General features: G+C 44.2%; 1 protein-coding gene and 1 long non-coding RNA gene across 3 annotated transcripts in view; both read left to right on the top strand.

The window, feature by feature from the left end:
- Positions 1-1,664: 1,664 nt before the first annotated feature.
- Positions 1,665-6,490, top strand: LOC120319859. Its single transcript, XR_005559849.1, has 2 exons — positions 1,665-1,785; positions 4,632-6,490. It is a non-coding gene; the product is annotated as an uncharacterized LOC120319859 (long non-coding RNA).
- A 247-nt stretch (positions 6,491-6,737) lies between these two features.
- Positions 6,738-26,522, top strand: part of EHD2 (EH domain containing 2) — a 38,674-nt gene continuing 18,889 nt past the window's right edge. The window contains exons 1-2 of one of the 2 annotated variants that reach the window (XM_039369148.1): positions 6,738-6,885; positions 18,406-18,503. In XM_039369148.1, the coding sequence (XP_039225082.1) occupies positions 6,758-6,885; positions 18,406-18,503 (226 nt within the window). In that variant the 5' untranslated portion in view covers positions 6,738-6,757. Of the gene's footprint in view, positions 6,886-9,718; positions 10,984-18,405; positions 18,504-26,522 lie in introns of those variants that run through there. The other variant, XM_039369147.1, reaches the window with a different exon arrangement.

Raw genomic sequence — 26,522 nt, 5'->3', positions numbered from 1 at the left:
GCAGTTTCCAAACTCACGCACATTTTTAATCTTGATGTATAGATAAGCATAAAAGGAAATGTCTTTCCCACATTATAGCTGTCATAGGAATCATTTGTGTGAATGTTGAAATAGGATACAGCCTTCATTTATCACTGGCCTGGTAAAATAAAAAAAAATCAGTATAAGGGGCTAACGGGCAGCAGGCATACAAAACAGATCTGTCTGCCCCAGAGTCCCAGTTCTAGAAATAATTAAAGAGGCAGCCTTTCACAAAAGTATTCACTGCTACGCTGGTTTTAAAAAAAAAAAATCTAATTCCTTTTGCACCTTCTAATGGCATTTTCTATAGCAGTTGGGGGGGGGAAGCATAGCCCTTTTGTGACACAGACTGGCTCAGGAATTCTGGCAGTTGAAGTCCACAAGTCATAAAAGGGCCATGGTTCCCCACCCCGATCTTTAGAGTCTGGGCTTCTGGCCTCTGTTAGTTGTAAGCTTCATGGATAAGGGTGTTCACCCAAGTCTTTCCTCTTCTAGTTTCCAGGGCCTAATAAGATAGTGCTCAACCTTTTGCAACCCCCTATTTTCTTTTTCCCTGTACGTCTTACTGATGTTGTCTATTGCTACTTCCTCTGTAGGTGGTGATTTTCATCCTGTAAGTCAGTGGTTCTCAACCTTTTTAATGCTGGGACCCCCCAACCGGTCGTAAGTCGAGGACTAAACTGGTGCAGCACCGTTTGCAGAATGGGACTTTTGGCAGGCTCAGCAGGGCAGAGACAGCCTGGACAATTCCTGTTGGCTTTGGAAAGCCAATAGAATTAGACTCTATTCAAGAGAGAATAGAATAAAAGGGAGTAGCACAGCTAAGGAAACGGGGAAAAAAATGGCAGACTGCGTTGTTTGGCGACCCCCGTGAAATGGTCGTTCGACCCCAAATGGGGTCCCGACCCATAGGTTGAGAACCACTGCTGTAAGTGTACTGATTGGCAATACAACCCGCTGTTTTAGATGATATTGTTTAGCTTTCTTTGAGGACTTGGGCGCTTGTTCTGTTCCTCTTTAATTGGATTCTGCCGGGGGGGGGGAACCTAACTGAGGAGATCCTTTTGTTGGCATACGGTTAGACTAGAACAATACACAAGTCTATTAGCGAAGAAGGCAGTATGAAAGACCGTTGCTCTTAGGCTGCTTCTTTTTAAAAACAGGAGTCCTTTTTAAACCCTTTCACTTTTTCATGGCTTGTTATGATGCTGGTGCTGATGTTACAAAAACCAGTGGATTCAAAAAGCTGACGGTTCCTTCCTTATTTGTAACCATGTAAAAGTAGCTTTGCTATTATCTAGGCCAGTGTTTCTCAACCTTGACAATTTTAAGGCAGGTGGACTTCAACTCCCAGAATTCCACAGCCAGCATTGCTGGCTGTGGAATTCTGGGAGTAGAAGTCCACCTGCCTTAAAATTGTCAAGGTTGAGAAACACTGATCTAGGCTGTGAAGTCATGCCTCTTGTCCAGCACAGAATTCTTTATAGCTTGAAGGCTTCTTTGCTCTTTCTGCCAAAAAAAAAACCCGTGATGGAAACTGACTATCTTTTCTTAATTTGTATCTCTTTCTGGTTCTATTACAGCAGTAGCACCCCACATCAAGTGTTAATCTTTTGAGTTTTCACAGAGGCTCCGTAGCAGCTAGCTTTCATTTGGCCATTCTTCCGTCATCTTTTATCGACCCAGTGGTCCAGTGAAGCTATAACCGTATAGTGCTCGGCTTGAGTCTTAATGCTAGTAAGCGTCAGAAAAAGTAAACTCCAGGTGAGAAATTTAATGCAAAAACAAACCGAAATTGTATTCTTCTGTTTTTAAGTATCAAAAGTTCCTGTGGCCTCACTGCAATTCTACCTCTTTCTGTTACTGTATATTACAGTAGGTATATTATGGAAGGAATTTAGAGGTACAGACATGGCTTCCTAACCGTATGAAAGAAACGAAGTGAAAGATAGAAACCAATTCAGTACATTTGTCACAACCGTATGTCGGATAGAATTGTTTACATAAACTCAGCTCACCTAAAGATCAGTCTTTTGGGGGGAAGCATTTGGTGGCTGTCACCTGTACCATTTGGATATGCATGTAGAAATCACCCCCACCCCCCCTTTTTGTAAAAAAAAAATAGATTTTCTACAATATAGATTGCTGGAGCTGAGAGGACAAAACAACGGGGGTAATGGATCTTCTTTTTTTCATAGTGTCAGAGCACAAGCTTGATTTATTGTACCAAGCTCTCTTAGTTGATGTACGAAGTTAGCAAAGAAAGAAGCAAGTAGATAAACATGTTAGACTGGACAATAATTGTACCTTTCTTTTTAAACAGCAGGTGTTTAACCAGCATCTTAACAGTAGTAGTCATCTTTCTTGCCTGTAAACAAAGAGGAAGATTCTCTTGTTTTTGTTTCAGTATGCAGTTGAAAGCTCCTACATAAGAGGGCGATACATTGTTTTTATCTAGTAGTTCATCAAACTGCCAACAGTACCTTCTGTATTTTTATTGGGACTGATCCAGTTGTGAGCACAGTTAATTTAGTATATGTGCCCCTTTTAGCTACCATTAACCTTCAGTTTGCATTTGCTTTTTCCCAAATTTGTATGTTACCTAAAATTGAAAGACTTACATGCCACCTTCCGTGCAATTCAGAAAGCAGCTGATGCTGTTCTCTCTTTGCCCAACCATCACTGTCAGAACTGCCCAGTATGGTAGCAGGCTGCAAAATTGGATTTGTGACATTGCCTTCCCCCCACTACCTGCACGAAAAATTTCATGCTTCGAATTTCAAGTTTCAAATTTCAAATAAACCAATAAGCAAGATCCAAAATGTTCAACTTGGGGATAAGTTGTCCTTTTGGAAATGTGCCAAAGGAATTGTATTTAGCCATTGCTGTAAACCTTTCATTTACTCTCCGGCTTCATTTCTTTCCAAGAAAAAAAAAATCCACTTTAAGCTTAATTTCCACATCCAAATCTGTTGCAGATATTTTCTGGGTTCCTTCACTCTTCTTTTTATGTTTGGTGGAGTTTTGTTTTTGCAGGCAGCTATAAAACAATGTTATCTTTGATATTTTTCTTCTCTTTGTCCCATTCTTGCCTGCCCAAATGTAGACAATGTCCTGAGAAATGTTGAACTTCATTTAAAAAGCATATTCTTCCACTTTTCGAGGAGGAGGGTGCAAAAATGGGAAATCTGTAGGCACAAACAAGTCTAAATTTTTCACATCAAAATAACAAAGCAAACACCTATTTTCAGGGGTCCTTTTGTGAAATTGGGCGTGCTTCTTTTAAAAGACTAAACCTAAACTTACAAAAACCGGATAAACATGTGTTCTTAAAGTCAACTCACCAAAATGATTTGGTAGTTGGAACAGTGAATAAATTTTAGATCTTTTAGGTGCAAAAAACCTAAGGCTCTTGAGCATCTTCCTTTTGCTAATTTTTCCCCTCTCCAAACGACAAGCACAAATAAAGCCTTAATATCACCCATGTCTTCATTTGATACATCCGTTTAAAGAAATAATGATCAGTTTGTTTAAACACAAGAGTTACATACATTCGTATAATACTGTAGTTTTGGTGCTTTCAAGAAGACTACTGCTTTTAAGACTGTGTTTCTGAACCTTGGCAATGTTAAGATGTCTGGACTTCAACTCCCAGAATTCCCCAGCCAGCTATGCTGGGGAATTCTGGGAATTGAAGTCCACAGACCTTCACATTGCCAAGACTGAGAAACACAATTCAAAGGCAACTTGGTCTGAAAGAAGGAGAGGAGAAAGCAATTCCACTTGTGTGAACAGAAGTGATCTGAGCAATTTTGCCTCATCCTTGTTCCCCAATAGGAGTATGTTGCACGCATACGGTGTCGTTGCTTTATTATTATTTATATTATTGTCTCATTCTCCTTTATTAATTTGGTGCCCACAAGCCTATTTGAACATACATTTATTATCATACAAATGTTTTAAATATAGCTACTCGGCTTCAAGGCATATTTGATAAGATACCTACACAATCAGTTCTAAAATTCAAAGGTAGAGGACCAATCAGTGTGTGTACTTTAACTAAATAAAAAAAGTGACAACTTAGGCCTATTTAAATTATATATATATATATATATATATATATATATATATATATATATATATATATATAATTTTCCCCTCAGAGATCAGGATATATAACCCCATTAGTATCATCTTGCATTTCATTTCTTTTTCCAGATCCTTTTCTATTCATTATGTGATATAAAATATACATCTGCATTCATTTTTCTGACGTCTGGATTTTGTCCCTTGCCAGACTAAATTCTTTACCGTGCACTAACTTCCAAAGCTAAGAGCAATATCAGCAGTCCCTCTTAACCTAAAATATACAATGTGAAAATGCTAAAAGAAATTGTTGTGGATCCAAGACTATTCATTAGCATCACTTCCATCTCCTTTAAACTGTGTCTCGTGAAGCGGGGGAGGTGGAGGGAATATTTGGGACTTTAAAAATGAAATTTACTGGAAAAGAAGAAGTTAGGAAAAGAGCAGAACCAAAAAAAAGGGGGGGGGGAGTTAAGAGGTCTACATTTTTGTATTTCAGTCTCTTGGTCATCTTTTTTGCAAAGGGTTCCGACTTGCTTAAGAAATGGCACACCCCGGCAGCTTCCCAGCTTCGTGTATTCCATTCGCGGAGTGCCTTGTGCATATGAAATTGTACTTGCATCAGAATTTGCAGGAAGGATTGCTGGATCAGGCTCCAGATCCTCTTGAAAAGGTAGCATTCCACAGAAATTAGTTCTCTTGAATTCCCAATCTGAAAACTGTCCGAGGGATTATGTCCAAAAAGCTACTGTGTCCCTGTCTCTTTATGCTTCGTAGCAGTGTGCAATTGAATAGTATAGCTCCTATTTTAATTTTTGGCTTTTTTTGGGGGTGGTAAGGCGACACGCGTTGCGATGTATCTTTCTGATTAAGGTGAGGAAGCTTTTCGTCTGTTCTCAAAGCACAGGTTGATCTTTTCCATCCTCCTCCCCGCTCTCCATTACAGGACATTTGCCACCGCCTTCTGGAAGAAAGTTGCCCTTAGCAATACGTTCGTGCAGTTTGCGATCCAGTCCCCTCCAGGTAGAGCATGCCTGTGCATGTAGGCTTTACCAGCACATGTGCAATAGACCACACATGCATTTTTTCCCTCCATTGAATTCAAAGAGAGCCGTAGCACCTGCAAGATGCTTTGGATACTCATGTAATAAGCAGCTGTCAAAAGAGCATCGCAAAGTAAATCAGATGTGGTGTTTGTGAAAAGCAGCATTTGCTAAAGTTACAGCGCAACTGTGATTTCTCAACCTTATTACTATGCCAGGAAGAGGGGGGGGGGAATAAACAAATGGTTAGGAAGCAATAAAAGGGATGTTGATGGGTCTTCTTCTTTTTTATATATATAAATATATAGAGAGAAATGTATATGAAATTGTTTGGCTTTTCGTTTAGTGTCCTTCCCCCCCCCCCCTTTTAAAAAGTGTAGATTTGGGATGTTAGCTCATTTGGTTTTTATCTATTTATTAATCAAATTTGTATAGCCACCCATGTCACCCAAAGCTTTGATTGCCTTTTTTTTTCTTACTGCAATAGGGTTAAGTTGGAAAGTCCTTCTCTTTCAATTAAAACCTAATAATTAATGTGCACTGTTATGAAGAAGTATATCTTACACCTTTTCCAACATTTTGGACAAAGTTATTGGTTTTTTTTTTAAATTGGTTGTTTTTTTTAACAAAAACAAATTCTTCATTTGTTCATTGGTTTTTGTTTTTTGAACAAAAACAATTGCTTTGTTTTTGAACATAACGGTATTTTGAACAAAGTGTTAAGGGGATGATTTCCCCCCCCCCTTAATTTTCATAGGCACAAAACCATAAGAGAAATTCCCATCTCTTTGCGCTTAAAAGTTTCATTATGATTATGATTATTTTATTTTATTATTATTATTATTATTATTATGGTTGGTTGTACAGCCAGCCAGATGTTGCTATGATAGAGGGGGGAGGTTATGGGAAAAAAGAGAGATATTGATTACAACTTTTGGGAAGTTTCCACCTGCCTAATTTTAACTAATCACCAAGTTTGATCTTAAGTGGCTTTGAGAGGATAGTTCTAAAAGGACATTTAAAAATTAAGAACATACATTTACATTCTTCCAGCTCTTTCTACTTTCCTACCCAATACAAACAAATAACAGGGAGCCAAAAGTAATACCCCGCTTGTTTTAATATTTGAAAGAAATCACAAAAAAGAATCTCCATAGACAGAAAGAAATAACACATTTTCTTTCTTTCCTCCTGCTGGTACCAGTTTTGAACATTGTTCAAAAGCAAAATATAGTACTATAAAATAATTTTGTACTGTATTTATTGTGTATAACGATTTTTTAAAAGAATTATGTACATTTAGTACTTCTGTGTAAATTAAATTGCTCTTTTTAAAAATGGTATAGAAATTGGCTTGGCTTTTCTTGAATGAAAGAAAAAACTGCTTTGGAAAGAACCAAAAAGTCCACGGAGAAGGACTCCTGCTTGGGTCTCATACAAAGAGCAAATGGCAGTGGGTCTGACCTTACTGCAGACAACCTAATACTTTTTACATGCACACTGTACATCAGAATCAAAGTTGGCCATTGTTTTCTACAGCCCTGTGTTTATTCTGATTGCAGAATTCAGATTGCTGATGCAAAATCTGAGGCTTGCTTAATTTGGAAATGGCTACTGATGGATTTGGCAATAACCCTTACAATCGTTCAGAGTTTATTATAGTAGAAACGGCTGGATCAGTACTTCTGAAATCAAGGAGAGGAGGCAGGTCCCACCCAGGGAAAAGCAAAACCAGGTGAGCTTTAATTTCATATTTGGATATGCTTTGCGGTTAAACATAGGTATTCTAAAGCATATAGAATACCGCGTAAAATTGGAAGTGTCTTGGCGATGTTTCGACGAAGTCCCATTCGTCATCTTCAGGCTGGTGTTTTCAGCTTCGTGCTTTGAGCAGCAATGTGTGGTCTTAGCTGTTTCTTCCTTTTAACTGCCAGTGGGGGTATGAACTGATTGGGTGGGAGCTTGGCTGTGTTCTGATTGGGTGGAGGTGTGTTCTGAATGGTTAGGGGCTTGGCTGTGCTCTGATTGGCTGGGGGAGTGTTCTGTTTGGTTGTGCTCAGGTTAGTCTGAGTTGCAGAGGGGTTTGAGATTTTGGGCTGCCTCTGCAACTCAGACTAACCTGAACACAACCAAACAGAACACTCCCCCAGCCAAGACACTTCCAATTTTACGCGGGAGAAAACCCGAACAACCAAAGACCTACATACAAATACCCGCGAAAACCTCAGAAAACATATATATGCTTTGTGGTTAAACATAGGTATTCTAAAGCATATATATATATATATATATATATATATATATATATAATATATATATATATATATATATTAAACATAGGTATTCTAAAGCTATATATATATAATATATATATAATATATATATATATATATATATATATATATATATATATATATATATATATATATATATATAAATACCAGTGTAGCTCTAATTTTAACGGTCTCTAACTTAGGTTGGACTGCTATCATTTTCAAAAATTCTCTGGTTGACACCTTCACCTACTACTACTACTACAGGCAGTCCTCGACTTAACGACCCCAAATGAGCCCAGAATTTCTGTCGTTAAGTGAGACATTTGTTGCGTGAGTTTTGCCCCATTTTACGAGCTTTCTTGCCACCGTCGTTAAGTAGATCGCTGCAGGTGATGAGTTAATGCTTGTTGAGTGGCTTCCCCCTCGACTTCGCTTGTCGGAAGGTCGCAAAAGGGGATCCCATGACCTCAGGACACCGCAACGGTCATAAGTACGGATCAATTGCCAAGCCTATGAATTTGGATCACAGGATCGTGGGGCTGCTACGAAGGTCACAAGTGTGAAAAATGGTCGTAAGTCCCAGTGCCGTTGTAATTTTGAACGGTCACTAAGTGAACTATGCTGTGGAGCTGTGCTTTCTGCCACCTGTTTTCAGCCTGCGCCTGTGTTCGGCAATGAAGGGACGGGGGGGGCAGAAACGACAGCCTGCAGAAAGCACAGCTCCACAACACACATTCCTTTCGGCAAGTCCAAGAAGGCTCCATCCCCATTTGCACCACTCAGCTGACCCTGAGGACACAGACAAAGCTCCAAGTGGCCTCAACGACTCTAAAAGGATGCAAATGACCAGCTGTCTGCAAGGAGTATATATCTTTCCGTTCCCCACCATCCAGCCAGAACTGATGAAGCTTCTTGGATGAGAAATGAAATCATCATCATCATCATCATAAAGTTGGAAGGGACCTTGGAGGTCATCTAGTCCAACCCCCTGCTCAGGCAGGAAACCCTATACCATTTCGGACAAATGGCCGTCCAGTCTCTTCTTAAAAACCTCCAGTGTTGGAGCATTCACCGCTTCTGGAGGCAGGTTGTTCCACTGGTTAATTGTCCTCACTGTCAGGAAGTTTCTCCTTAGTTCCAGGTTGCTTCTCTCCTTGATGAGTTTCCACCCGTTGCTTCTTGTCCTGCCTTGAGGGGCTTTGGGGAATAGCTTGGCTCCCTCTTCTTTGGGGCAGCCCCTGAGATATTGGAACCCTGCTATCATGTCCCCCCTCGTCCTTCTCTAATGTCTTTAAGGAAAGGCAAAGAAAGTCCAGTTGCCTTTTGAAACGGCACCTATTGGACAACCACGGACCTGGAGGACCGAGGGTCTCCAAAGAAAGGGAAACCTTGACCTTTACCCTTACTTGGCACTCCCGCAATTACTGCAAGTTGCATCCTTGGAATCTTGTTTCCGGAGGCAGGTTGGTATCTCGCCTTGACATTCCCAGATGGGAACATTCAGCAATCTCTCCTCCGTTGTTTTCTCAAGGGGGGGGGGGGGCTCTATTTGGCAAATTGGCTGCGAAGGCTTCAAGGTTCTTGTTTGAGAACAAAGAGATGTTTTCTTGACTCAGACAAACCGGGATGGTATAAGGACTCTTTATCTTGAGCAGTGGTTCTCAACCTGTGGGTCAGGACCCCATTTGGGGTCGAACAACCATGTCACGGGGGTCGCCAAACAACGCAGTCCGCCATTTTTTCCCCCCTTTTCCTTAGCTGTGCTACTCCCTTTTATTCTATTGGCTTTTGAAAGCCAATAGAATAGACTCTCTTGAATAGAGTCTAATTCTATTGGCTTTCCAAAGCCAATCGGAATTGTCCAGGCTGTCTCTGCCCTGCTGAGCCCGCCAAAAGTCCCATTCTGCAAATGGTGCTGCACCAGTTGAGTAGTCCTCGACTTACGATCGGTTGAGTAGTCCTCGACTTATGACCGGTTGGGGGTCGCGGCATTAAAAAGGTTGAGAACCACTGATCTTGAGCAAGGGGTTGGATCCCCATCCAGCCCTAAGATTCTATAGTTGGTTCCGTGAGACCCATTTGATCATCTACAGTTCTTTGCAAAATTTGGACTTTCATCCTTCTCCTTCCTCTCTCCCCCCCCCACTTCTGTTGCTTTTACTTTTTTCCTCTCCAAACCACATGGTGGCATCAGAGACCTTTAACTGCCAAACCCACATTCCTTTCACTTGGGGTGTGTGTGTGTGTGTGTGTGTTAGTGTGCATCATTTTTTTTTTTTTTTTTGCACATTGCTTATTCTCCAGTTCTTGGCCATCCCGACGTTCTCCCCCCTTCCTGGATAATTTATGCTAATGTATTCTTCTCCCTGCACTTCCTCTTGACAGCCAGCTTCTTTTCATGCCGGAGAACTCTTGATATATTCTTTGGGACCTCAGAAGTGGGGGGAGGGAGGGAAGGAGGGGGGAAATCAAGATTTCTACAAACAAACCACCAAGAGGGATTTTCCATCTGAAAGCGAGTGGGACATTAGAGCGTGGATCTTTGTGTCCCGGTCTGCCCTCGTCTGCAACATATTTTCTGCTGGCTGTTTGCCTCTTCCCACAGCCTTTCCGAAAACCAAGAGAGGTATCTTATTCAAAGGCTGAAGAAGCCCAGTGATCCCTCATCTAGAAGGATCCCTTTCGGCTCGTTTCGTTGCTCCTACGCCAAGGTGAAGCCCGGGTCTCTTTCACCTGAAGCTTGGGAGGAAGCAAGTTTGAGAACTGGAGGAACACCGAAGGACCATCAGCTTCTCCGAGGAAGAATCTCTCCCTCTCTCTCCAGGAAATCGAGTGTAACGTCTGGACTTCCTACCACCAGCTCACTACTAGAAGTTCACAGACGTTGGAGACCTGGCATTCCTAAAAGATTGAAGAATCCATGAGCGTGCTGGATACTCTTCAGTAGCTTAGGTTTTGGGGGGGTTTGTTTTAGCTGGATCCAAGTCCCTGGATTTGACCGTTGGGCCTTGCCCGTTGTTGACATTCCAGATCGAGTTCTCTTTAAGGTCTATGGTTCTCTCTGCCAAAGCTTTTCTTCTCTTTAGTTGTACCCTCACCTGGGCTTAGAATTTATTGCCAAGGAAGCAGGCAGAGCGCCGTGTTCTCAGGGCAGCCAGTATGTTCAGCTGGATGAAAAAGAACGAGAAGAAGACCCCGGAGGTCATCCGCACCGTTACGGAGGGCCTGAAGGACCTCTACAAGAGGAAGCTCCTTCCCGTGGAAGAGTTTTACCGCTTCCACGATTTCCACTCACCAGCTCTGGAGGATGCTGACTTTGACAACAAGCCCATGGTGCTTGTGGTGGGTCAGTACTCCACCGGCAAGACCACCTTCATCAAGTATTTGCTGGAGCAAGATATCCCAGGCAGCCGAATTGGACCCGAACCTACCACAGACTCTTTCATTGCTGTCATGCACGGTGAAACGGAGGGGATCATACCAGGCAACGCTCTGATTGTCGACCCCAAAAAGCCCTTCCGAAAACTCAACCCTTTTGGAAACACTTTTCTCAACCGGTGAGTATCCCAAATCGTTACCGGTCCCTTTCCATTTGCCTGTAGTTTTTGAAGGTATAGCTTTGAAGGAAAGAGAAGTAGGGCGGTGGGCATCCATCATTCCAGAGCAGGGCGTTTATTAATTGCAGTATGCCACGTGGCACTGAACTTGGAAAAAATTGTGTGTGTGTGTGTGTGTGTGTGTGTGTGTGTGTGTGTGTGCGTACTGACCACATATGGACAAATTATCCACATGAAGAACTGCTTACCCCACTGCACTTACCTTCCAGGTTGCCATGATGGCGTGCATAGTGTTTCTCTTTTCCTTCCTCCCTGCTTTTAATAAGTTAGATAGGGTTGCCTCCAGCACGCTGAATAGAATAATAACACATTTGGAAGGGACCTTGGAGGTCTTCTAGTCCAACCCCCTGCTCAGGCAGGAAACCCTATACCATTTCGGACAAATGGCTGTCCAGTCTCTTCTTAAAAACTTCCAGGGTTGGAGCATTCACCACTTCTGGAGGCAGGTTGTTCCACTGGTTAATTGTTCTCACTGTCAGGAAGTTTCTCCTTAGTTCTAAGTTGCTTCTCTCCTTGATCAGTTTCCACCCGTTGCTTCTTGTCCTGCCTTCGGGTGCTTTGGAGAATAGCTTGACTCCCTCTTCTTTGGGGCAGCCCTTCAAATACTGGAACACGGCTATCCTGTCACACCTAGTCCTTTTCAATCGACTAGACAGACCCAATTCCTGCCACCGTTCTTCATATGTTTTGACTTCCAGCCCCCTAATCATCTTTGTCGTTCTTCTCTGCAGTCTTTCCAGAGTCTGAACGTCTTTTTTATATTGCGATGACCAAAACTGAATGCAGTCTCCCAAGTGTGGTCTTACCAAGGCATTGTAAAGCGGTACTTTTAAACATCCTAACCACCCTGTGAAACAGATTAGGCAGAGAGATCTTGACAGTCCTGTAATTTAGCTTTCCGGGCTGAGTGGGCTTAAAAAACTTAAGTCTCCACCACGGTGCCGCACCCTAAGCCAGCCTCCCTGTCAGCAGCTGTTCAGTGGGCACAATAGCAACTGTCATCCCTATAAAGCTAGAAGGCATCAGTAGGGCAAACTGGGCACAAAGAGTGGGCAGGTGACCTGGATCAGTACTACATCACTGATGTGTTGCAGTGGAATGCAGCGATTGGGGATCTTAGGTTTTGGAGTCCAACACATCTGAAACGCACCTTAACTCCTGAGGGCAGGACAAGAAGCAATGGGGTGGAAGCTGGTCAAAGGGAGATCCTACCTGGAAAAGAAAGAGGAATTTCCTGATTAATCAATGGAACTGCTGGCCTTCTGGAGCTGTGGAGGCTCCATGGCTGGAGATTTTCAAGAACAGACTAGACCAGCAGGCTCAGGAATTCTGGGAGTTGAAGTCCACGAGTCATCAAAGAGCCAAGGTTGCCTACCCCTGGCCTAGGGCTTAGGCCACTTTATGACTGGTGGACTTCGACTCCCAGAATTCCTGAGCCAGCCTGGCTCAGCTTGGAAACCTCTCCCTTTCCCCTCAGTATGGCTGGCTCAGGAATTCTGGGAATTGAAGTCCACCAGTCATAAAGTATTCTAGGCCAGAGGTAGGCAACCTTGGCTCTTTTATGACTCGTGGATTTCAACTCCCAGAATTCCTGAGCCAGCATGTGGGAACTACGATCCCTTTATGACTCGTGGACTTCGACTCCCAGAATTCCTGAGCCAGCCTGGCTCAGCTTGGAAACCTCTCCCTTTCCCCTCAGCATGGCTGGCTCAGGAATTCTGGGAGTTGAAGTCCACGAGTCATCAAAGAGCCAAGGTTGCCTACCCCTGGACTAGATAACCAAGGACTTCTGCCTTGAGCAGGGGGTTGGACTAGATAGAAGATCTCCTTCCAGCCTTAAAAGAGTCTATGAAAAGTGCCAGATTGGAAAAGATATTGAACCTGATCAATCTTTCCCTGTACATTTTATGGCTTTTTATGAAAGCTCCGAAATGTACATAACATGGGTCAGAAGAGGGGATTTTTAGCAACTTCACCCTATCTTGGCCGGGGAGAAAAAAAAAATCCTTTTATTGCCCCAGTTGAGATTGCAGTCCCCAGGACTTTGCCACTAGCTTCATCTTTTGGCATCTTTCTCCTTTGCGTAAAATAAATAAATAAATATTATTCTATAAATTTAATCGGGGAAAAAAACCACATCATTGTCCTCCTGCAATCCACCCATTGAAGGCCCAATCTTGAGAGGCATGGGGGGGGGGGAGAGAAGAAAGAGTCTGAATTAAATGTGAGCCTTGAAAATGGTTCTTCAAAGGCTCTCTCTGTCTGAGAAAAAGCCCTCGCAGTTTCTTTTTCCATCCTTTAGCCTCTGTAGAGTTAGTCTAGATCAGTGTTTCGCAACCTTGACAATTTTAAGGCATGTGGACTTCAACTCCCAGAATTCCACATGTCTTAAAATTGTCAAGGTTGAGAAACACTGGTCTAGATTATAAACACATTGTTTAAATCATGGTCTGCAGAGTAAACCATGTATTGGGTTCATACACACCAAGCCCTACATCCTTGGTGGTAGAAACTGAAGAAGCTTCTTGGATGAAAAGTGAAATGTTTTCAAGGAAACACATGAAGTGTTAATACCCCTTTACAATGCCTTGGTAAGGACGGGGGGGGGACATGATAGCATTCTTTCAATATCTCAGGGGCTGCCCCAAAGAAGAGGGAGTCAAGCTACTTTCCAAAGCGCCTGAAGGCAGGACAAGAAGCAACGGGTGGAAACTCATCAAGGAGAGAAGCAACCTAGAACTAAGGAGAAACTTCCTGACAGTGAGAACAATTAACCAGTGGAACAACCTGCCTCCAGGAGCGGTGAATGCTCCAACACTGGAAGTTTTTAAGAAGAGACTGGACAGCCATTTGTCCGAAATGGTGTAGGCTTTTCTGCCTGAGCAGGGGGTTGGACTAGATGACCTCCAAGGTCCCTTCCAACTTTATTATTATTATTATTATTATTATTATTATTATTATTATTATTATTAAAAACAAAGTTCAGTTGCCTTTTGAAAAAGCACTTTGGGGACATTCTCGATTATTGATCTCCTTCATTGGGTGTGCACCAATCAGATGAAATCAAGGCATTGTCTGGATCCTGAAGTCCAATAAACAATAATCTCTGCTGTCAAAGAATATTAGAATTTATGCTAGGAGAAGGGAGAAAGACTGGCCAGCAGCAGTAAGTCAATTCACACCTTGCACTAAGCCCTAGTAAATTTATCTAGCTCCAGCATAGTTGGTTATGTGAACCTATCCTTTGTAATCAGGGTTTAGAACAGTGGTTCTCAACCTTTTTAATGCTGCGACCCCCCAACCGGTCATAAGTCGAGGACTACTCAACCGGTCGTAAGTTGAGGACTACTCAACTGATGCAGCATCGTTTGCCGAATGGGACTTTTGGTGGGCTCAGCAGGGCAGAGACAGCCTGGACCATTCCTATTGGCTTTTGAAAGCCAATAGAATTAGACTCTATTCAAGAGAGTCTATTCTATTGGCTTTCAAAAGCCAATAGAATAAAAGGGAGTAGCACAGCTAAGGAAAAGGGGGGAAAACATGGCGGACTGCGTTGTTTGGCGACCCCCGTGAAATGGTCGTTCGACCCCAAATGGGGTCCCCACCCACAGGTTGAGAACCACTGGTTTAGAATATGGTGCAAATCCAGTCAAGGCTGGTTTCAAAAACTTATTTTCATTTTTTTTTTCCCACCATGTATCTCGCCAACTGACGAAGAACTTCAGCAAAATCACTCTTGACTGCCCTTTGCCTCCAGAGAAGGTCTTAGGGAACCCAGTCCTGCTTGCCCCAAAGATGCTTTTTCCAAAGACAACTGGACTTCCTGTGTTTTTCCTTGAGGAGGTCTCGCTTCTCATCCAAGAAGCTTCTTCAGCTCTGACCGAATGGTGGAGGGTGGAAGGATGTATGTCTGCAAGGGATATAAACCCTTCCCTCTTCCACCATTCAGTCGGAAGTGAAGAAGCTTCTTGGAGGAGAGAGCGAGATGTCTCCAAGGAAAAACGAAGCCCAGATGCCTTTTGGGAAAGCACCTTTGAGACCTCCAGAGAACGGAAAACTCTGGGATTCGATGCCTCTGGTTAGTTTGAAGAGAGCTCCATTTTTAGCATATTTGTTTACAAAGGGTGGGCCGTGCTTCTTCCTCTGTCAAGTCGTTTGTAAAACGTCAACTCCACCCTGGGCACCGCTCAGATTTGGCAGCTGTTGCCGCCATTCTGACTGCCTTTACCTCTTCCCCCGCTAAAGGGACTCTCAGCTGGGACTCCAGAACTGGATTTAGACTTCACAAAAGCAGTAGAGGAGATGAATGTTGAAGAAGGGAAGAGCATACGTGACGGACTGACGGATAGGATTGGAGGTGGAAACGGACAAAAGTCACCAGCACGTTCTCGATCTAGTTGTAAATCACTCTATGCTGCAAATCAGTTTGGCGTCAGATTCTGGACAATGCTTCTCAGCCTCTCTAGAAAACAGGCAGTCCTCAACTTACAACAGTTCAGTTAGGGACCATTCAAGGTTACAACGGCACTGGAAAAAGCGAATTGTGACCGTTTTTCACACTTAGGACCGTTGCGGTATCCCCCTGGTCACGGGATCAAAATTCGGACGCTTGGCAACTGGCTCCTACTTACGACGGCTGCAGTGTCCCTTTTTGTGACCCTCAAAGCAAACTCAAGAGGGAAGCCTCAGAAAGGTTGGGGTCAATTGTGGTGGTACGCCGAGGGTCACCTGTACAGAAGGGGGTTGTACATCGTCAAGTCGTTGGAACAGAGTTGTGAGTTTTAATGGGTTTAATCCAGCCCAATCTGAAATATAAGGGCTATAATGGAGCTCTCCACAAATGTTGGGTTTAGCCATGAAATTTCTTATCCAATCGTCCCTTTTAAGATGACAGAAAGCTGAATTCAGTTCACCGGGAGCGGCGACATTAACCCTCTTGAATTAACTGAATTTCAATCCAATCGAAACGAAATGAAGTTCAACCCAATGTTGTTGTTTTTTCTCTTGCCCCCCAACCCCATCATGAAGTAGACATCGGCATGACATTCCAAGATCATGCTCGAGTTACACCCTTTTTAAAAAGCAGATTAATCAACAACGTGCAGGTCCATTCCACGGATGTGCGAGAGACTTTCCTGATTAGCTTCTCCCTCTGATAGAAAAAAAAGAGCAGGCCGGCTCTTCATAGCTTTCAATTTATTTATTTTTTTTAAAAAAAGGTTTTTGGCAGCTGATTGGGAATTTTGTCTATGACATCTTCTCGGGGCTTCTGAAACAATGAGAAAGAAAAATCAGAATTGTTAGTTTGCTACCGCTGGGCTCAAGGAACTGCAGGCCCCACCACAGAGACTGGCTGCCGGTGCCAAAATTCCTCGGAAGCTTCAGCCATGCAAATAAAGAAAGAGCAGCTGCTTGTGGGGTAACTGAAAAGGAGGAGAAGGAGGAGGAGCATGGTGGCTCCTTTCCAAAATGCAAAACTGAGATCCATCTCAGCCGTGAGGTCTGTCAAAGGATAGGAAAGCAAAAACTAGCAGATGTTGCCAATGAGAAACAACAGTTGGAAGGGACCTTGGAGGTCTTCTAGTCCAACCCCCTGCTCATGCAGGAAACCCTCTACCATTTCAGACGAATAGTTGTCCAATCTCTTCAGGAAAACCTCCAGCAATGGAGCAGCCACAACTTCCGGTGGCAAGGTGTTCCACTGGTTAATTGTTCTCACTGTCAGGAAGTTTCTCCTTAGTTCTTAGGTTGCTTCTCTCCTTGATTAGTTCCCATCCGTTGCTTCTTGTCCTGCCTTCAGGAGCTTTGGAGAATGAGTGGACTCCCTTTTTTTGTGTGGCAGCCCCTCAAATATTGGGACACTGCAATCATGTCACCCCCCCCCAGTCCAGAGGTAGGCAACCTTGGCTCTTTTATGACTGGTGGACTTCAACTCCCAGAATTCCTGAGCCAGCATGGCTCAGCTTGAAACCTCTCCCTTTCCCCTCAGCACGGCTGGCTCAGGAATTCTGGGAGTTGAAGTCCACGAGTCATGAAGGGGGCCATAGTTCCCCCATGCTGGCTCAGGAATTCTGGGAGTTGAAGTCCACGAGTCATGAAGGGGGCCATAGTTCCCCCATGCTGGCTCAGGAATTCTGAGAGTTGAAGTCCACCAGTCATAAAAGAGCCAAGGTTGCCTACCCCTGGACTAGTCCTTCTCTACATTAGACCAGACATACCCAGACATACCGTTTGTATGTTTTAGCGTGCACTGTTTCAGTAACATAGATAGTCCTTGACTTACAACCATCCAGGTAGTGACTGTTCAAAGTTACAACAGCCCTAAAAAAAAGGGACTTTCAACTGGTCCTCACAACCCTCACATTAACTCCACAGTAACATGATTCAGTTCTGGACACTCAGCAACTGATAATGTATTTATAAAGGATCCCAGGGTCACGTGATCGCCATTGGCGGCCTGCCCAGTTGTCTTCCAGCAAGCAAAGTCAATGGGGGGGTGAGGGGGAGGAAGCAGGATCCGCTTAACGACGGCTCGATTCACTTCACAACCGCTGTGACACAACTGGCAAAATAGGTCATAAAATTGAGCATGACTCGTTTAATAACTGCCTTGCTTAACAAGCCGCCCAGAATCACCTCGTAGGTCAGCGCAAAAATTTTAACAAATGAAGAAATAATAAAAACCGAAATTCTCGTTTCAGTTATGGCTATAAATCAAGGACTCCCTGTATCTGAGCAGGCAAAAAAAAAAAAAAACCCGTTTCCAGACAAGCTTTGATTTACCTTGATTACGCCTTCTCCTCTTTTATTCCAGCCTGGAAAATAGCTCCATATGTTATTGCCATTATAAAGGATGTTTTGTTGGTATATTTGTTACACGTATACCCTGCCACAATCCCACGGGACTCTTGAACGTTTTACAGCAATACTCAGATGGCTAAAAACATCCATGCTCCATTTAAAAATAGAATCCTTCAAAACATATTTATTCATTTGTTTATTTATTTATTAAGAAAGTTTATATGGGCCCCCCCAATTTAACTCACAAGGACTCCGAGCTGCTTACAAAGATAAAATTCTACTACAAAACCATTTGATGGGGTTTTGTGGGGGGGGTCTGTCTCACTCTGGGGACCCCAGAACCATGTCTTCAGGACATTGCCATAAAAGAGCGTCAAGGTGGGGAGGGGGGCAATTTTATCTCCACCAGGGTGATATGTTTGTTTGTTTATTTATCAAACTTGTATGCTGCCCTTCCCGTCCAAGGCGACTCTAGGTGGCTTAGAGGCCTCGAATAAAACTGAACAGCTTGGCGTGCAAGCCATCGCTTGACTTTTATTCTGCTGTTTTCTTTCTCTCCAGGTTTATGTGTGCCCACTTGCCTAACCAGGTTCTGGAAAGCATCAGCCTTATAGACACTCCCGGCATCCTGTCAGGGGCTAAGCAGCGCGTGAGCCGAGGTAAGGTAGAGGAAGGGGGTGGGAAGCTGCCCACGTTCCCCCTGTCTCGTTGGGAGAAGGTGGGCTTTCCTTACCTTGGGAATCCAGATGCTTCAAAGCCTCCCCAGGGCCATCCAGGTCAAGGGGTGGAACGTCAGTGGCCCTCAAGGTGATTTAAAATTGCAGCTGCTGTAATTCCCAACTCTTGACGGGCTAAGTCAGGCATGATTTAGACCCAGATTTGCCAGGCTATATAAGCCATAGTCCACTATGAGCCAGAAGCAGAATTATATCTGATTGTACATCTGATTTTCTGCACATATATATATATATATATATATTTCTTCTTCTCCTCCTCCTCCTCCTCCTCCTCCTCCTCCTCCTCCTCCTCCTCCTTCTCCACCTCCTCCTCCTCCTCCTCCTCTTCTTCTTCTTCTTTTCCTCCTCCTCCTTTTCTCCTCCTCCTCCTCCTCCTCCTCTTCTTCTTCTTCTTCTTCTCCTCCTCCTCCTCCTTTTCTCCTCCTCCTCCTCCTCCTCCTCCTCCTCCTCCTCCTCCTCTCCTCCTCCTCCTCCTCCTCCTTCCTTCTTCTTCTTCTTCTTCTTCTTCTTCTTCTTCTTCTCCCTCTTCTCCTCCTCCTCCTCTTCTTCTTCTTCTTCTTCTCCTCCTCCTCCTCTTCTCCACTTCCTCCTCCTCCTCCTCCTCTTCTTCTTCTCCTCCTCCTCCTCCTCCTCCTCCTCCTCCTCCTCCTCCACCTTCTCCTTCCTTCTTTCTCCTTTCTTCTTCCTTCTTTCTTCTCCCCTCCCTCCTCCTCCCTTTTCCCTTTCTCCTTCTCCTCTTTAGTTCCAGAGTGAGGAACCAGTAACCTTTTAGAACTTAGACTCACAGCACCCTGGCCAATGCCAAGCTGTATCTGGATGCTCCTTGGTTCTTGAACAAAATTCATAGGCCTCAGAAGCTTGATAATCCATCCACCCTGCAAATATGTTTGACCTTCTCTCCTTCTCCACTACTTCACCCATCTCTAGAGTGTTCTTGACATCTCTTGGAATGTGAATAACCCAGCGCAGAGCTGTATTCCTCTGTGGATTCTCTTTTTCTTCCTTGCACATTCCGTTCCCACTCAATCGCTGCCTTGAAAGCTGCCTACTCCCTGCCTTTATTTTAAATATTTCCTGATTTTTACACACGGAAGTAGAGGTAGCATGCATGCACTTTCCAATTTGGGAGAGCTTTCCGGAGCCACGGATGACCCGGAGACTATTTATCTGTTTAGCATTGGTAGACGTTTCTAGAAATGGCAAGGAAGTGCTAGAAAAAGCTGAATCCGATGGTCGTAAGTGTGGAAAATGGTCGTAAGTCACTTTTTTCCAGTGCCATTGTAACTTCAAATGGCCACGACGGTCAATGCAAAGATGATGGGCAGATGAGCATAGATAGACATGTGGAGGTAAATATGGTTTATAATAACTGAGCCCAGAATTTTGGTTGCTAAACAAAATAATCTGACTGGGATGGTATAAAGCTCCTGTCTTGGGCAGGAAGTTGGACTAGCTCAGTGGTTCTCCCTTTGTGCTTCAGTTTCTGCAAAGTTGAAATTTGTGCACAATTTCACTAGTGTGTGGGACTAGAACGCACTAGTCCAGTGGTTCTCCACCTGTGGGTCGGGACCCCATTTGGGGTCGAACGACCATTTCACGGGGGTCACCAAACAACGCAGTCCGCCATTTTTTCCCCCTTTTCCTTAGCTGTGCTACTCTCTTTTATTCTATTGGCTTTTGAAAGCCAATAGAATAGACTCTCTTGAAAAGAGTCTAATTCTATTGGCTTTCAAAAGCCAATAGGAATTGTCCAGGCTGTCTCTGCCCTGCTGAGCCCGCCAAAAGTCCCATTCTGCAAACGGTGCTGCACCAGTTGAGTAGTCCTCGACTTACGACCGGTTGAGTAGTCCTCGCCTTACGACCGGTTGGGGGTTGCGGCATTAAAAAGGTTGAGAACCACTGCACTAGAAGATCTCTGAGGCTCCTTCCAGCTTCTATGATTCTATGACTAGATGAAAAGTTGTAAGTCAAGGACTACTTCGAATCAAGATAGCTCCTGGACAAGAATTTATGGTGGGCAAACCACGGCCGGTTCACTGGTAGCATACTGGGAGTTCCTCCAATCTCATCTGGAATTCTCCTGTTTTTGCACTCTGCTTTGGTTTCTGCCAGAGAAAGTCCAACGCCTTTCAGAGGAGAAGAGAAGCCGTGGAGTCTCCATGGGTGTAGAAGTCCCTCCGTCTTTTTTCTTCCTTCTTTCTTTCAAGGGGAATTGCTTCGAAGTAGAACGAACAAGTACACCTATGTTCTGGCTCTGGCCTTTTCGAAATTTTAGCCTGCCAAGAGCTATGGGTGGGGTCATCCCATCTGGAAAAAAAGAAAAATTCATGAAAGGCAGAGAACATAAGCTAAAAATGAAATGTTTACTTGTTGAAGTCCGTAATGATTTGCACGTCTTCGTTTATTGCATTAATGCAGTCCATTGAGTGCAGGGACGGTTCTCTCTTTTGCTTGCTTGCTTGCTTTTCGTTTCTTCCGTGCTTGTACGGGGAAAGGAAACCGTCACCGTGCAGGAATCAGAGCTGAGTAAATATTCAGTATAATCTTTACACCAGCTGCTGTTTCAATTGTCTGTGCCTTTGTTTTTAACTTAAGCTTTTGAGAAGGACTAAACTGACCTTTTTTAGAGAAACATCAGAAAGTGCCGTGACTGTTATTATGACGTTAAAGCTTGTTTTACACCAGTTGTATGCCAAGGACTGCAAGTAGAATATTGGAAGGTACTAAATGTGTCCATGGTTTGCCTTCTGAGAAAAGGCCGAAATGAATAGTGGATACAGATTTACAAGTCTAGCTAGGATAGAGGTCTAGTGGTTAAAGCACCAGGCTAGAAGCCAGGAGACAGTAAGTTCTAGTTCCACCTAAGGCAGTGTTTCCCAAACTTGACAATTTTAAGGCATGAGGCCTTCAACTCCCAGAATTCCACAGCCAGCGTTGCTGGCTGTGGAATTCTGGGAGTTGAAGTCCTCATGCCTTAAAATTGTCAAGTTTGGGAAACACTGACCTAAGGCGTGAAAGCTGGCTGGGAGACCTTAAGCCAATCACCAGGAGACTGGGAGTTCTAGTTCTGTCTTAGGCACGTAATGCAGATGGGAGACTTTGGGCCAATCACCAGGAGACAGTGAGTTCTAATCCTGCCTTGGGCGTGAAAGCCGGCTGGGCGACCTTTGGGCCATTCACCAGGAGACTGTGAGTTCTAGTCCTGCCTTAGGCATGAAAGCCGGCTGGGTGACTTTGAGCCAGTCACTTTCGCTCAGCCCAGCTCACCTCACAGGGTTGTTGTTGTTGTTGGGGGGGGGGAGTAGGAGGAGGAAGAAGTAGTATGGTGTGTGTTTGTCACCTTGAATTATTTATCAAAATAATAAAGGCAGGAAATAAATAAATAAAAATATAGGTGACGGAAAGAGGCTTACAAATGGATGGGACAAACTGCAGAGAGGATACCTGGAATGGCTGATTAATAGAAGCAAAGGGCAGACCTGAGTGTTACCAGTGCCTTTGTGTCTGATTTTCACGTGTGCATGGTATATAGGTTCTCCTGCTTGAGCAGGGGGCTTGACTAGAAGACCTCCAAGGTCCCTTCCAGCTCCTATTCTATTCTATTCTATTCTATTCTATTCTATTCTATTCTATTAATTCTATTCTATTCTATTCTAATTCTATTCTATTCTAATTCTATTCTATTCATTCTATACTCTATTCTATTCTATTCTATTCCATCTTTATTCTACTCTAATTCTATTCTATTCTATTCTATTAATTCTATTCTATTCTAATTCTATTCTATTCTATTCTATTAATTCTATTCTAATTCTATTCTATTCTATTCTATTCCATCTTTATTCTATTCTATTCTAATTCTATTCTATTCTATTCTATTAATTCTATTCTATTCTAATTCTATTCTATTCATTCTATTCTATTCTATTTTATTAATTCTATATTCTATTCTATTCTATTCCACCTTTATTCTACTCTAATTCTATTCTATTCTATTCTATTCTATTCTATTCTATTCTATTCTATTCTATTAATTCTATTCTATTCTATTCTATTCTATTCTATTCTGTTCTATTCTCTGTTCTCTATTCTCTATTCTCTATTCCAGTGATGGCCAACCTTCTAGACACCTCGCCCCTGCCCCGTCCCCACATCTCCTGCCCGCAGGGCCACCCACCACCTCCACAGCCTATCACAGCAGATCACCCAGGTGGCCCAGCAGCGTCATGGTGGCAATGCCCTCTGTCCGCACCTGGCAACATCATCTGCACGCAATGGGGCACGAGGGCAGAGTCTTCTCCCCGCCGCCCAGCTGCCATGTCCTTGGCTGTGCTGCTTTGCACAGGCTGCACCCGGGGCGACTCTCTTCCGGGGGGGCTGCTGGTGAGGAGGGGGCCACGGGGGGGGGGCTGGGACAACGGTGCGTGTGCCCACAGAGAGGGCTCTGAGTGCTGCCTCTGGCACCCGTGCCATAGGTTCGCCACCACTGCTCTATTCTCTTTTCTATTTTATTCTATTCTAATTTCTATTCTATTCTATTTTCTTTTCTATTCTATTCTCTATTCTATTCTAATTTTTATTTTATTCTGTTCTACTCTATTCTCTATTCTATTTTCTATTTTCTTATATTCTAATTTCTCTTCTATTCTATTCTATTCTATTCTATTCTATTCTATTCTATTCTATTCTATTCTATTCTATTCTATTCTATTCTATTCTATTCTATTCTATTCTATTCTATTCTGAATGTTCCACTTCCATCCCATCAGCCCTGCTCCAGCCATTTGTTGCTGAGCAGAGATCCCACTGGCTGGAACCGGTAGGAACTGTAGCTTAACAAATCTAAAAGACAGCCGATTGGAACAATCTGGTGTATCTATTAGAGGCTCTTCCCATCATCCTCAGCCATCTAGTTTCCTGGAGGTGGAAGCATAAAAGTGGAAAGCTGCCAAAAAAAAAAAAAAAGTGGTTTGCTGGAACAGGCTGTGGAAACACACTCGTTCCCCGGAGACGAGGCCAGCCTCAGGGCTGGGTGCTCACTCTGAGCTCCATGACTTCTCTTAGTGTTTCTGGTGCGCCCAGCCTGCAGCAAGCTAGGTTTAAGAAGAGCGGGGCGTGGTCCCATCACCCTCAAACCCTACTATTTTCATTTCTGCCCTAACTAGAATTTTTACCATTTAGAAGGAAATTTCTGGGTCACCGGCCAGCTCACTGTTTTTTCCTGCAGCTTTAAGCTGAACACTCTGCACCCTCAAAATTAAAAAAACAAAACAAAAAGAATTATAAGCTGGCAGGGCCTGGAGAGCTCTTTCAATCAGTCAATCAATCGATCAGTCAGTCAGTCAGTCAATCAGAATAGAGCTGGAAAGGACCTTAGAGGTCTTCTAGTCCAGCCCCCTACTCAGGCAGGAAACCCTATATCACTTCAAACAAATGATTGTCCAGTCTCCTCTTAAAAACCTCCAGTGTTGGAGCACCCACAACTTCTGGTGGCAAGCCATTCCACCGGCTAATCGTCCTCCCTGTTAGGAAGTTTCTCCTTAATTCCAGGTTGATTCTCTCCTTGATTAGTTTCCCTCCGTTGTTTCTTGTCTTGCTTTCCTGCAAGGCAATTCCAGGGAGGGGGCTGTCCAGCAAGGCCAAGCGAACAAGTTCCACCCTACTTCCCCCCCCCCTGAGCACAAAATGGGATATTTTTGACCCTCCCTTGGATGTTCACATTCCTGTACTCTCGCCTCCCCTTGGAACCACAAGTTCCCTCTCTGGCAGGGCTGGGTTGGGTCTGAGTGCTCCTCTTTGGCCTCTTCCCTCTCCTAGGATGCCCACAGAGACGCTTATCTCCAGATTTCAGGCTAAAGTATGACGAGAATTTGGACGTGCCCCACCTCAGGCTGCAGAAGCAGGGAAGAACCGCTGGCTGGTCAATTTTGGTCTTGTTTATAGCAACGACTGGCCAGGAATTTGCATCCTCACGGACGAGAGTTTTCCCCTGCTTTCTTGGCAAAAGGAGGTCAATTGTGTCATTCTAGCCTCTCTGGTATTCAAGAGCGGTCTCGTCCATCAAACAGGCACCCTCCCAGAACAGGGAAAAAAAAAAAAGCCATCTTTCTAAGCAGGCTGTTTGGCGAACAGAGGGCTCCTAACGGTTGCATTATCACTTTCATTTATTTATTACATTGATACAGGTATTCCTTGTCTTATGACCCCAATAGAGCGCAACATTTCTGTCACTAAGTGAGACATTTGTTAAGTGAGGTTTTTTTCCCCCACTGTACGAGCTTCCTTCCCATAGAGCAGTGGTTCTCAAGCTTTTTAATGCCGCGACCCCCCAACTAGTCGTAAGTCGAGGACTACTCAACCGGTCGTAAGTCGAGGACTACTCAACTGGGCAGCACCGTTTGCAGAATGGGACTTTTGGCGGGCTCAGTAGGGCAGAGACAGCCTGGACAATTCCTATTGGCTTTGGAAAGCCAATAGAATTAGACTCTATTCAAGAGAGTCTATTCTATTGGCTTTCAAAAGCCAATAGAATAAAAGGGAGTAGCACAGCTAAGGAAAAGGGGGGGGAAAATGGCGGACTGCGTTGTTTGGCGACCCCCGTGAAATGGTCATTCGACCCCAGATGGGGTCCCGACCCACAGGTTGAAAACCACTGCCATAGAGGTTAAGCGAAACCCTGCAGCTGTGAAGTTGGTACCGTAACCCGGTCGTTAAGTAACACGGTTGTTAGTACCGTAACACGGTCGTTGACTTTGCTGGTCAGACGGTCGCCAAAGGGGATCACGTGATCCCGGGGGGGACGCTGCGACCATCATAAGTACGAGTCAGTTGCCGAGCGGCTGAATTTTGATCCCATGACCAAAAAGGGGACACTGCAGCGGTCGTAAGTGTGAAAAACGGTCACTTTTTTTCAGTGCCACTGTAACTTCGGTCACTAAATGAAATGTTGTAAGTCGAGGATTACCTGCAGTGCTTTTTTTGTAAAAAAAAAAAAAAGGTGCCAGAACTCACACACGTTATACAACCCACCTTGCCTACCCTACAAGGTTCCATCCAAAAAAGGTGCCGGAACTCCGTTCTGGGCGTTCTATGAGAAAAAAAGCCCTGACTTTAGCTATATCCCACCCATCTTGATGTTTGGGGCGACTCTAGGTGGCTAGAGGTGTCCTCCAAACCCTGTGTGTAATTTCCTACATGGCCAATAGGCTTACTCAGAGGTGCCAGAAATGCAGTCTGGCGATGCAGAGCGATTCCCTCGTCTGGTGGGCCGTTCTTGCTCCACAGTGTGCAGAGAACGTAGGTTGCAAAATGCAGAGGTGGGTAGCCAAGTCTTCCAAAGGTCTATGGGAAAAGGACGGCCCCCTGGCCTGCCAACTCCAGGCCGAGAGAATGCGTCTTGCATGCCAAAGCAAGGGAGGAAGAGTTTTTTCTCAGGGCAGGACGCCTGGCGGTGCATAGCTGCAAAGTTAGTAACTAGGAAACGAGGGCGGGTGAGCCCCACTCTCGGGGCTTGCATCAATAAAGTACTGTAAATAAATAAGGGGTGTTTCCTTTCCAAACTGTTTCCCGCCTGCCTCTCTCTTGGCTATCCCATTCGTCTTCTTCAGTAGCTTCTACAAAATAAGATTTAAAAAAAAAGAAAAAAAAGGGGGGGCAGCCCCACCGATGGTTGTCAAATGGAGGGAGTCAGGGAACCGGTTTAGTCCAGTGGGTTAAAAACCAGGAGGCTGGGAGTTCTAGTCCCACCTTTGGCATGAAAGGTCAGCTGTATAATAGTGGGCCAGGAGACGGTGAGTTCTAGTCCCACCTTGGGCATGAAAGCTGCTTGGATGTGTTTGGGCCAAGCACCAGGAGGCGGTGAGTTCTAGTCCCGCCTTGGGCATGAAAGCCAGCTGGGTGACTTTGGGCCAGTCACCAGGAGACGGTAAGTTCTAGTCCCAT

The sequence above is a fragment of the Crotalus tigris genome, unplaced genomic scaffold, assembly GCF_016545835.1.
Source record: "Crotalus tigris isolate CLP2741 ecotype Arizona unplaced genomic scaffold, ASM1654583v1 scf7180000020990.9691751010:1144802, whole genome shotgun sequence".
NCBI lineage: Eukaryota > Metazoa > Chordata > Lepidosauria > Squamata > Viperidae > Crotalus > Crotalus tigris.
The sequence above is the reverse complement of the archived record's forward strand: the minus strand, read 5'-3'. Positions and strand labels throughout refer to the sequence as shown.